This window comes from Gymnogyps californianus, chromosome 1, assembly GCF_018139145.2.
Source record: "Gymnogyps californianus isolate 813 chromosome 1, ASM1813914v2, whole genome shotgun sequence".
NCBI lineage: Eukaryota > Metazoa > Chordata > Aves > Accipitriformes > Cathartidae > Gymnogyps > Gymnogyps californianus.
In genome coordinates, this window is record NC_059471.1 from 102399089 (window position 1) to 102412080 (window position 12992).

A 12992-nucleotide genomic window follows, 5' to 3' on the forward strand; every position below is an offset into this window, starting at 1 on the left:
AGACTGAGCACTCTCTGCGGTACACTGAAAGTCTTTAATCCACATTTAAAATTGTTATTTAATTGAAAGACAGGCAAAACCATCAGAATTGGCAAGGATGCTAGAGGGGAAGGATATGGTACTGACAGTAAGAGTTTCCCCCACAGCTGATTTTCTTCATTTTCGCAACCAGGCAGTAAACCTAGTAAATCTAGAGTCCATAAGCTGATATGATTGTGTCATTCAGATGTTTGAGGCACTTTATGTATCTTGTTACTGTAATGTTATCTTTGATCTCTTTCCAGTAAGACCTCCCTATGCTGTGCACTTTCACTTCCCCTCTTTTAACCTCATTCCTATGCCTAGCACAGCTCAAATCTGTTTATCCAACATTCTCCATTGCCGTGAACCATCTGCAAATCAGCAGTAGGGAAGGAACTGCTGTGCTTCTTTCTTCAAAGCATGTGGCTTCCTACTTGCTCTTATTTCAGAGCAAAAATATTTTTTCTGTTCAACTGCGCTATTCATTTTGCTGTGTAGATGGCTCAAACAGTGGACACTAGCACTTTAAACCAGTGTAAGAAGTTGGAACATTTGAGTGAAGATAGGTTATCTAGAACCATGATTAATCTATCTTCTGTCATTCACCAGACTTGTAGTAGGTCCTTGATAAATGATGCAAGGGAAGCACATAAAAGCATGAGTAAATCTTATTTTGCTACTAATATGATGTAATGCAGCCTTGAAAATAAGTGATGCTTTTATGCTCGTGTGTACACACACGTCTAAAGCATGTGAATCCTCTGTTAGTTTGACATTTATTCTGAAGCTTTGTACCCAACTGCTTATTTTTTCCTGATGTTGTTCATTTTAGCTTAAAAGTTTGCAAAATAAACTAGATCAGAGGAAACAAAATAAGAGTTAAAAAATAAAGTTTAATAAAACAGGAACAACCACTGACAAAACTGCAGAAGAAAGATTTTTATAGTATAGTTTTTATTTTATTAGATCTTTTGTCAGTAGATATGTTGCTCCTAACTACATATATAAATGCCTTTTGAACCTCACGTGCAATAGGCTGAAGCTAGCTATTGCTGAAGTGGTCTTAGTCTTTCAGCTGGATCAGACTATGAAGCAAATATCTCTTTGTACTTCGGGTGTTAAGCTGCCTATTGGTGCATTTAGCTGGCTGAGATGTCTCAGCATTTTCTAATGCTCTTTAATAATGCTAGCTTTAGATTTGCACGTGCTTGCAGAAGAGGGTTCATGAGGCTCCCTAAGCAATTGCTTCCTCTTTCACACATCCCCTGACAGAAGAAAGCAGAAAGTAGTTTCGAGTGTGAAAGCAAGGCTCCCCAGCTCTGGGGGGAAAGGCTGTTCCTTCATAGCTTTGACGAGAAAGTCGCGTGTGCTTCACTGATGGTGATCTGACAGTCCCGTGAAGGCTGCCTGTCGTCTCCTATTGCGCTGATAACGGTGCCAGCTCAGGCTCTTGCCCAGGTGCCTCTGCTCTGGTGAGCTCAAGCCCCACACAGCCAGATGACATGTAGATGATGCGTAGATTGCTGTTAAGGGCAGCCACATGTCTGCAAAAACAGCTTTGCGTCTGGATTAGTTTTATAATCCATCGTTTTACGTAATGGCCTTCAGAGCTGTATTTTGGAAAGCATCATGTGTCTAGCATGGTCTGAAAACTACTGCCCATTTTTTGGTGGTGAGGGGATGGGTGCCTTTCTGCAATATAGTCTGATGTAAAATACTCCAGCGTGGGCCCTAGCCAGTGCTATGAATCGCAATCAAAACTAGTTTTCTACCCCAAATACACACAGTGTGTATTTAGTCTTGCATTTCACAGAACGGTAACCACGTTCTAGTATCTTCACAGGTGGAGATCTCCTTGATACCTGACTGGAGAAATCCATTCAGGCTGGTTTCAAGCATGGATTCAGAAATGCGTTTATGTTTTTTAGCAGTAACGCTTTTTTTTATTTCCTCGCCGCAGCGGGGCGGAGAGCGGTGGCAGGGCAGCCGTCGCGGTCCCCGGGGCTGGCGGGAGGAGCTCGCCCAGCCGCACCGAGGCGTCTGCTCAGAGACCCCGAACCCCGCCGTCCGCGGCGTGGGACTGCTCCCTGCCTTCCGCGGGCCGGAAGAAATGGCGGCGGCCGCCGCCTTACTCAGCACCGCCCAGGGGCGGAGCTCGCCCCTTTTCGCGCCAAGCCGGGACAGCGGCTCCCGCCCGGCACCTCCGCTCTCCTCCGCGCCGCCCGGCCATGGCCGCCTCCACCGTGCCCGGCTACTCGCCCGGTTTCAAGAAGCCGCCGGCGATGCTGCGGCTGAAGCGCAAACGGCTGCGGAGGAACGAGCCCGCCGCCGCCGCTCCCTCGCCCTGCGGCGCGGCCCCGCGGGCCCCCTCCGCGCCCGCCCGCCGCAACCCCTTCTCCAGCCTGGACAACGCGCCGCGGGCGGCCGGCACGCCCCAGCCGCTGGAGCGGGCCCGGCGGCCGTCGCCACCGGCGGGCGGGTCCCCCTCGGCAGCGCCATTCTGGCAGGTAGGGCCGAGCCCCGGCCCCGCGGTGGCCGGAGGGTTTCTCTCCCCCGCGACGAAGTGGGGCCGGAGAGGCGAGGGGAGAAGCGGGAAGGGCCCCGTGGGCAGGGAAGGGGCCTCCGCGCTGGCGCCGGCAGCCATCGCCCTCAGCCGGGCGCGGCAGCCCCGGCCCGGAGCCCGCTCCCCCTGAAAAAGCCAGCCCCCGAGCCTGGGGCTTGCCCTAGCTTTGTACATCGATTGAAACCAAGCTATTGCATTTCAGTATGTAGGCGCCTTTTGATCGCACCGAAGGGTGGATATTTGCAACGTGTATGTGCTTAGTATCACTCTTGAAATTTCACTGTGAGGGGCATTTTTTTAAATTATCAACCTGATTCTTATTTTGTGCTGCATCTTACGCTCCTTTTTTTTATTCAGCTTTTAGAGGCTGTCTGTGAAGATAAGCCCACCAGGAGAGCAGAGCCCTCTGAAAGAACTGACATCTTCACCCCAACCCATGTATGAAAGCGCATACTGCTTCTGAAATGTTTTTAGCTGTTCTCAGTTCACAAAAAAAGCTGAAACAGTTTAACTTAATATTTGATGGTCCATCTCTGTATATAATGATGTACTAAAATGTCAGTGTTCAAGAAAATTCCTTAAATTGCCTTGACGTTTACTGTTATGGTGACAGTCTTTTAAAAGCTAGCCTTCTGCTTAACATTGCTACTGTTGTAGTTCTAGCTGACAGAGGTTGTTGCTTCTTCTAGTTTTATTACCATGTTTACTATAATTCTCCTGTTTCTTAGTTTTATATTTTGTTGAGATAAGGATGTTCTTCAAAGTGATGTATCTCCTGCAGTCTTTTATTCAGCTACAGAAAGGGAACAGCTTCACCAGGCACACAGGAAAGAGACAATACCTGAAAACCAGTCCTTGAAAGAGAGTTTCAAGCAGACAACGTCTAACGTTGTTATAGGTTCAGAAACTTAAGTTCAAACTAACTTAGCAGAATAGAAAAATGACCTCTCAAAGAGAACAAACTGTCCTAGAGCTCCCCAGTGGGTTTTTTTGCTTCCTCTAGGAAGCGTCTGACATTACAATCACCAAGAGAGGATGAAATTAAATAACTGTTTTGGCGTGGAAATTCTTGTCTTCATAAACTTCAGGCTAAGTTTTCTTTTTTTGAATCATTCATCCTTTTATCTGTTGCTAGTTTATGGCTTTTGGAAAGACTGCTGTGAATGAAAACCCTCTTCTGCATTTTTATAAGCAATATAATGCAGTATTTCTGTTAGAATCTGTTACTGACTGAAATAATCAGTTGTGTATAAACCGTGACTTTGGTTAGCCTGTGAACAGTCAAACTCTGTGTAACTTGGAATCCAGAAAATCTGTCTGCAAAAGGGTTTTTTTTTTAAGTATGTCTCTTAACTTAATGCGAGTACTTCCTTAGGATGAAAATGAGCTAGGCATTTTTGCTGTTGCACTGAATTGGACAAAAACATGCAGGAGATGACAGGTTTAACTTGTGTTTTTATCGGCTACTAAACTCAAGACGTTACATGTAATAGCCATAGTCCAGTATCTGGTCTGCCTGCCAGGAACCGTATATTAAATCAACATGGGAGGAGACCTAACCATGCTAAAATATAAATAGGTAGCTACATAAGGGGTTTTTTTTAATTTTCTGTGGGTTAACTGATGCTATTTCTGTTTTGTAAGGACCTTCATTTACCTGTTGCTATACCCGAAGTTCCCTCCTCACCAAGACATGAATTTCCTGCAGACTGGAGTATTAAAACACGACTTCTGTTTATGTCTTCCCAACCTTTTACCTGGGCAGAGCATTTAAAAGCACAAGAGGAAGCTCAAGGATTTGCTCAGCATTGTAGAGCTACAGAAACAAACCTGCCACAGAGCATACAGGTAATACTTCGGAGGGTAGCTCGAAGTTCCAGCTTTAGAAAGGAGAATGTACCTTTGCACCTTTCCTTAAACATGCTGGCAGCGAAGGCTTGATTCTGTTTTGGTTTGCTCTTGCATTAAGAATAAGGCTCATTGAGACTACTAATCCAATTCCATCCATGGTTGGTACCTATAGTGGCAAACAGTGATAAGTGAGTAGTCATTTGAGTGCAACTGTGGAGCAGTTGCCAGTTGCTGTCCATCTTTCTTCAGTTTGGCTTATTCACAAGCCCGGGATTTTTTTTTTTTTTAGTATCATCTAATATTTTCTTAATCTATCACTTGCAATGCTGCCTTAAGTAAAGCATTACTGTCCTCATAAAATACTTTTTGACATCTAGGAACCAAAACTGTCGACAGAACTGCGTTGTGCCTTTCAGCAAAGCCTCGTTTACTGGCTTCACCCTTCACTGCCATGGCTGCAGCTGTTCCCTCGGATTGGAGCAGACAGAAAAATAGCTGGAAAGGCTAGTCCTTGGTCACAGGATGAAGCCTTGCAACAAGTGCTAATGAGTGACTGGTAAGTGGAACCAAACAACTAATGTATGTAGTAAGCTTAAGACAATGGGATTTTAATTAATGCACAAGTTCTTTCCATTTTTATGAGGAAGCTTTTTAATTTTTTTTTTTCCCCCAGCTAGAATGCTCATTATTTTGAGGACCAGGTTAAGGAAATACAAGACTAAAGCTACCTTCTTTTGTTAAATGCCCCTCTCCAATCCTAGTTGTTGATTTGGGTAGAATTCCATAAATCCTGTTAGCAGGTTGCCTTTGACGCTTCACGTAAACCCACGTGCTAGAAAGCAAGTATGCTGGAAGAGCATAGTGCTCACAAACAGGCTGCGTTTCAGAGGAGTGCAGCTTCCTAGATGGTGAGCATGTCTGAAAATCTGGCTAATCATTCGGTATGCGCTCAAACCTGTGCAGAGTACGCATCACTAACACCCAGCCAAATCCAGTTTGATGTGTCAATAGCAAAGAATTCACTTCAGTTGCAGAATTGTTTTATTCTAATTTGCAGGTCTGTCAGCTTTACTTCTCTGTACAATCTGCTCAAAGCCAAACTGTGTCCCTACTTCTACGTATGTACCTACCAGTTTACTGTCCTGTTCCGTGCAGCTGGTCTTGCGGGAAGTGACGTTATCACAGCTGTAATTTCTCCCACAACTAGAGGTTTAAGGGAAGCCATGAGAAATGAAGGTAAGGTGAAATCAGTCCAACTAGGATTTGAATAACTGATAAAGTGCATTAGCTGTGTTACAGAACCACTCATTGCTTTCTTTCCTCCTCTGTTCAAGGCATAGAGTTTTCTTTACCTTTGGTAGAAGAAAGTAGAACCAGGAAACAGAAAAACTCTGAAGTGAATTTGGAAACAGAAGTTGCTAACAGCCTCGAAGTGGGCAACAGCATGGAAGATGGAGAGTATGTAATAAGTCTTCTACAATGCTAGAATTCTACAGACTCCTGCACATTCCATTTGGAAAACCGTCATAGGAGGTATTGCTCTCCTAACGCTGATTCTGTGTTTCCCAGGGAACCAGCTCCAAGCGATGATGATGATGAAAGTTTCTCTTGGCTGGAGGAGATGGGAGTCCAAGACAAGGTTAAGAAACCAGATGCTATTTCTATTAAACTGTATCCTTTCTTTGCACATCAAGATGTATGACACTGGAAAACCATGCAAATGTTATCTTTTTGTGGTATACATTTAAGTTTCATAAAAGCTTTTGAGAACTTATTTCCAAATATTAATCCTCACATTACTGCATATTAAGAGACTCTGCATGTTTTTTTGAGTTTCTTTTATGACAAATATTTCTAGATGCTTTTCTTCTTGAAAGAAAAGTCATTGTGAATTGTTAATGTAACTTTGTAAAATCCGTTAGGCCACAAACTTGTGTCACCTCACATACAGGTTCACTGGAAAGACTCATTAGATTTTTTTCTATTTTTTTAAAGAAAAAGGTGTATGTTCATGGAGGCTAGGTTTACACTTGGAAGTAGTGTGGCATAGTAGGGACACAGCTGTGGACCAGAACAGCTCTTGCTGAGATCCTGTACATGTTTCAGAGGGACCGATTAACTCTGTCTTCCTCTGGTTCCATTTGCACTTGGAGCACCTGAGGTTTTAAATAATGAAATCAGAAGTCAGGTTTAAGATGCTGCTTAATATTTGAAGAACAACCTGGATCAGTGTAAAGCTTGGTGGGTTTTTTGGTTTTATTTGTTTAAATGACTTGATTGGTCAAAGGAGGGTGGGGGGTTCTTCTGGAGTTGCACTGCTCCGATTCTTCCTTTGGTGCATTGATGCTTTTCACTTCCTCATGGTTTTCCTTTGACTCTGGTCAATACAGTCGTAAGGAGAAGCACGAGGTGCAGATGGATCACAAACCCGAATCCCTTGCATTAGTGAAAGGAACAAACACATTCACCTTGCTGAACTTCTTGATAAACTGTAAGAGCCTAGTGGCTGTTGCAGGTCCACAAGCAGGGCTCCCACCAACTTTGATGTCCCCTGTTGCTTTCCGAGGTGGAACAATGCAAACGCTCAAAGTAAGTAACAAATAAACACAACTGTCTCTGTTTTCTAATAAAGAGAAGAAAGTTGTTTCTTCACCCAGTAGATTAGACACTGACTTTGTATAGTTTCCCTCAGGTACTGCAGAGTAATTTTTGTTGCTATAGCCTGGGTTGTTAGCATTTGGACTGCAATACAGACTGCCTCCTAAATCGTCTCTGTCCACACAGCTCTGTGCTGCTAAGCTGAAATCCCAGTATTTCCATCGTTCACATCCTGATAAATAAGAGGTTAAGCAGACTTCCCAGATACTAAAATGGTTCTTAAAAGACTCTCCTGAGATCTTACGGGGTCTCAAACTACTGCAGCTGCTTGCAATGAGGGAGCCTCCGAACCATGGCTCCCCATCTGTTACTATAAGGAGGTGGTGGGTACTAACGGATACGCTATTAATACAGGTAGTGCAGTCGTCTTCCACCAGAGCAGCAGTTCATACTGTTCGTCTGCAGTTAACTTTCTTAATACTGTATAGCATTCCTGCATATCGCAGTTGGTACCTTTTAGGAGCTGTTACGAAGACAGTCATGTATTGAACAGTAAGTTGACAATATTGAAAAGTATTTTGAACTTTTAATGGGACTGTGGCACTGCAGTATTAAATGAAAATTGGGCCTTGATTTGGTGTGTCAAAAACTAATCCTCTGTGGTCTTGTCTTCAGGCTCGAAGTATAAATGCCAAAGCCAGGGTTCACTTGGCGTACGAGGATATATTCAGTTTGGAGATCGTAGGCCCTGTCATGCCTCATTCCCTGCATTCATTGACCACGCTGCTCAAGTCCGCACAGAGGGGAGCATTCTCTGCTGTATTATACACACATGAGCCAACTGCTGTGTTCAACACTAATCTTGACAATGCAAGCCCTGCCTTAAATAAGGTAAGGAAACTAGCAGAGACAATCTTTCCTGGTAGGAATAGTATCTTTATTACAAACCATAGGACACTGAGTGACACAAAACTTTCCCTTAATACATGGGTTTACACCCAATTACTTGTGATCACCACCTGGCAGTCCCTGTGGCTTGTCATTCCCTCAGAAACGGAATCATGGGAAAACTAGTTTTTCAGGAGTTCCCCAGCAGTACACAAATGAACAGTAAGAACTGCAGGTATTTCAAACAGAAATACCTATTCCGTGTCTCTCTTCTCTTCTTCATGTGAATTTCCGCAGGAAGCCGTACGCAAAGATCTTCCTGCGTGTGGACTGCATCCTAAGACTTTGGATCAACTGAGTCAGTGCCCAACATTGGGAAAATCTTCCATCCGATTTCTGGAAATGAAGGATTATGCTTATACCTGGAAGTCCTAGGTACACTAGTTCCATTTAATGGAAAAGAATGCTCCCTAGTGGGCAGTTGCTGTACTTCATTCGGGTCTACACGGGCAGCACCTATGCAGTACCGGGAGGGATACAATCTAGCTGTGCATCACAGACAACAACTATTGCACATCACCCATCATAAAACACTTTAAAGGACTTTTAAAGGAAACAAAGGAAAACGCCTTGGACATCTCCTTTTGTATTTTAGAAAGCCTTTTTTAAATAAAGCTTGATAAAACATGATGACCTGTTTTATTGGTCTGACTTGTGTCCGGAAGGTCTGTATTCTTCATGCGCATGCAAATTCTGTTCTGAAGTACAGAATTTCTGCTACTGCTGTGTGCGGTAACTCGTAACCATTTTGGATGGGTGGAATTCTTGGCAAAACCCCTTCCAAGACTGCTTGCAGCACTTTGCCAGAAGCTGGGTAGCTACACCTTGGTATGTTGCACCTCTTGGTTTAGAGTCAGCTCTGAACTCCACAAAGACAGATGAAAGTCAGATGGACACAAGCACACAGTTCTGGCTGCAGCTGAATCAGATTAAAAGGTTAAGATTCCTCAGAACTGCTCAGCATAGCTGTCTCGTATTCCTATACCCACACTTACATTAAAATGAGCTAGACTTTTAAAGAGCTGTTTGTACAAACTATGACCTGAGTCAGAACAAGTTGGAGGAATAAAATAGTTGCGCCACCTGATCGAAGACAGAGAAAATGAGAGGCAGCAGGGGGCTGCTGATCTCACCCTGCATGTTCATAGCAATAGTAGAGCCCATTAATAGGTTTAATGCAGTCAGTTTCACTTCAGGTAGTCAAAGCTGTTATTTTGGAGGCATGTATGTCACTTTTTACACAGCTATTAAGTGATCAGATTCCTGCAGCAGACAATACTAAATCTGAAGAGCAGTATGTAGAGTACCTTCACGCTTGTGCACTCCAACAAGATTTCTAATTCAACCAATATTTTGCACAGAAAATAAAGCAGTGCTCACACCATGTGGTCAGCTACCCTCATCTTTACTACAGTGCCGTTCTGCTCACCACCTCAGAATCTGTCTGTGATTCTGAAACAGTAACCTTACACTGTAGCCAGGTCTCACTTGAGGAAACAACCTGTAAACTTAAAAATGTGGGCACATGAAGAAGTTACTGCACATTGCAGCATGATCAAAGCTTCCTGTGCCTTCCAGTTACTTTATATCCAAACCACTTGAAGTATCCTACCCCAAGAGTACAGCATGTATACAATTACACTGGAATACTTTATGTTTACATTTGTTACTTTACAGTAACTACCATAACACTGAGCCTAGTGGTACACTCAACATCTAGAAAACCTAGATAAAGGGAAAGTCCCTCTTAAGCACCTTAGAATATTAAATACTTTGATAATGTCAAATACTCTGTTTCTGGTGGAGTTCAGGGTAATACAATCCGACTTTAATCTTTACACTTCTCCCTAACTAATCTACAAGCAAATTACTGAACTTTTCCCCTTTGATTAGCATCAGACACCAAGAGTGAAAATCCAGTGCTAGTGGCATCGTGGGGAATAGCAGAAGACTGGGTTTCTGAAGTGGCTGGTGCGTTAACTACACTTTCATTTCCAGTCACTTTTTAAGAGAGTAACAGTTAACTCAGTGCCTTTTTTATCTGGCTTGCCTGCCTCCATCAGTCATAGCCTCTGCTACTGGGCTTTGCAGTCTCCTGTAAACTAACCTTTAGCCCAGCACTATAGGTTGTTAACAGCAGTTTTCATGGCCACCACATTCTGGTGCACCGAACGGAGTGCAGCTTCCCCTGCTGTCACACGGGTGAGCCCTTCCCAGAGCTGCTCGTGACCTCAGAGCCCACCGCCCCACTCCAAGCGTGGGCTTGAGGAACAGGCCTATTTTACAGAGTGCGTTAGCACATGGAACAAGGTACTGAAAGCAACAGGAAAAAGCAATTCTGTAGCTGCCTCGATGGGAAAGCAATTTTAATCAAGCCAATAACCATTCCAGTATGTGGACTTAAGCCTATCTGTTTCTAGGAAATACAGTAATTACTGTTAATTTCAGTTCCAGATTGTATTTTCACATCTGGCATGTGAGAGTTATGAAGAGACACTAACACCAATTAATAGCTTGAAGTAATTTAAAAAAATTTGAACTGCAATTACATTCTCATAGTCTAGAACTGTGTAATTTCAAATATCCACCACCAAATTCTTTACCACATGCTTTGCACCATTACCTAAGCTGTAGCTCCTCGTACTGTACACTGTCTGTTGGTTTTAAGTCACAGTTTTGCCTCTAATTTCAGAAGCATATTCCAGTTGCTTACAGCTCTGGGATTCAGTGCTGTTCTTGAAGCATACTTGGCTCCAATGAACTTTCCCTATAAAAGCTACAACATTATGCTACCCAGTATGCTGCTCTTCCCTCCTAAAGGTATTTTCAGTAAATACTACCATCATTCCAGACGCTTGTAGAGCACTAGGATTTATTTATTTAACCTGTCCAAATGGATGAATTTTCATCACACCTATGACTTGTTTGAGAGAGCTAGAGACTGTAGCAGTTGATTAAGACTTCATACAGTTTTTGCACTTCTAAGAGGCAATTTCCAATTTACCAAGGCATAGGAACTTCACCTTCCTGCTCCTCCAGTCCTAACTGTTTAAAAACTATAAGTTAGAAGACTGCCAAGAAATTGTTCTGGTGGAAGCTGGCTACAGGCTCTTGGGCACCTGTTTCAAAATGCTCCTCCCTCACGTGACAGGGAAGTCGGAAGCACTTTCAGTGAGACTACTTCTAGGAAAATAATTCTGCAGCAAAAGGAAATCCAACAGCCAAACAGATCACGTCTTCCATCAGCAGGAGTCACAGACTATTCACCTTCAAGACAGCTGAAGTGCTGCATAAATAACCAGGTTCCAAGAGAGTGTTTCCTAGTTGTTCTTTTTAATATAACACTACTTATCTATTCCTGCATGCAAAGGACACTCAAACCAATTCAAATGTACAAATTTAACAGAAGTACATCGCTGCACTAGCTTTAGATTCATATAGCGTTCTAAACAACACGGAATGAAACTAAAACAGAAACCTCAAAATCAAGAAGTGTCATAATTAGGGCATTACAGACCTTAATTGTTTTCTTTTTTTTATAAGTCTTCCTTAAGACCAAAGGTTAAATCCACAAACAGTACCACGTCTTTAAGGCATGAAATCCAGAACTTGCCTAAATAGTTGTTTTTTAAATGGAGTCTTCAATAGGACTGAATTCATCTGCTCCTTGCTGCTGTGAGATAACATGTATCTTTACATTATACATGGGGAATATAGACCAAAAAAAGAACAAAATAACAAGTACAAGAGATTGTATGTTCCCAGATTGGATACTGTACAGCCATGAAACCAGTGGACGCCATAGACTAAACAGAACAATCAACATCTCTGATGTTTTAGCTCCATCAAACCAGACATTTAAACAGAAGTCTGATTAGGAGCTGCTCCCACATCCCAACTTAATTAAGTCATACATCAAAAAGCCAGACTTCAGCTACGACAGATACAACACCCAGTTCTCCCACAGTAGATCCTTCATTGCTGTACCATCATATTTACTTTTGTTTTTTTATACACACCTTCCAACTAGTTCAGCAAATGAGGCAAGGAGATCTTCAAATATTTAGTCAGAGACTGAAGGCGAGAAGCCAAAGGGAAAAAAAGTTTAATTCAAGACAACTACGTCCATGAAAATTAAGATTAACTTAGGCATTTCTAGAGCGCTTTGACAGACTAGTAAGGGGCTTTATTTCTCAAAGTGTGTCATGGAGAACCAAATACCATTTCTCTGCTGTACACAACATGAGACATTGATCCTTGTCCCTTTAGGGCAAAGAAAGACACCTTGTTCCGTAACAGATGACAGAATACACACAAGTCACCTTATCTCGTGGAAGAAGAGGTACTAGTAATTCTTCACCTCCACGTTCCTACTACCATTGCACAGGTCATTCACTTTAGGCCTGAGCGCAGCCTCACTGCATACAAACTGTATTTTGTTCCTGTCCCAGATGAAGCTCTGGTCAGTAGATGTAATACAAAGAGACCTCAAAAAGACTTCTCTGAAATAAGCACCTGAACTACTGGAGTCCGTAAATCCTGGCAATCTGCTCGTACAAGAGGTGTACAATGCCCTTTCCAATTCAAAGTGCACATAGCTAAAGTACTAATACTTCTTAAATTAAAAAAAAAAAAAAAAAAGAAGAAGAAGAAGAAAAAAAAAAAGGAGGAGGAAAAGCTTTCTACATCCTCTCCCTTGTCAAACTGCCAAAACTCTGGATCAGGCTGTCTCCTTGAGGGCAGAGTACCATTACGGAAAATTTTAAGCCCAAGGAGTTAATTCGGTAATAGTCCAAAGCAACCAAAAATGACTAGAACTGATTCTGCAACCCTAACAGCTGTTGATAATCTTCATAAAGCGTACTTTTACACTGTGCATTCTTCAAGAAGTTGTTTTGGCATACATTTTAATTACTGTTTACTGACCAGTGATTAAGATTATGAACTTGTGCTGCTTTATTGACCAAGTTGGGTACAACAATTTAAGCATCATTCTATCCCCTCCCTCCCC

General features: G+C 42.7%; 1 protein-coding gene across 1 annotated transcript; it reads left to right on the top strand.

Annotated features, from left to right (window-relative positions):
- The first annotated feature begins 2249 nt into the window (after positions 1-2249).
- DONSON (DNA replication fork stabilization factor DONSON) lies at positions 2250-8611 on the top strand. Its single transcript, XM_050892393.1, has 10 exons — positions 2250-2528; positions 2942-3022; positions 4229-4432; positions 4813-4991; positions 5493-5671; positions 5770-5893; positions 6005-6106; positions 6826-7024; positions 7709-7924; positions 8219-8611. The coding sequence occupies exons 1-10, from the start codon at positions 2250-2252 to the stop codon at positions 8354-8356; spliced, it is 1701 nt and encodes a 566-aa protein (XP_050748350.1). The 3' UTR covers positions 8357-8611.
- The last annotated feature ends 4381 nt before the right edge of the window (positions 8612-12992 follow it).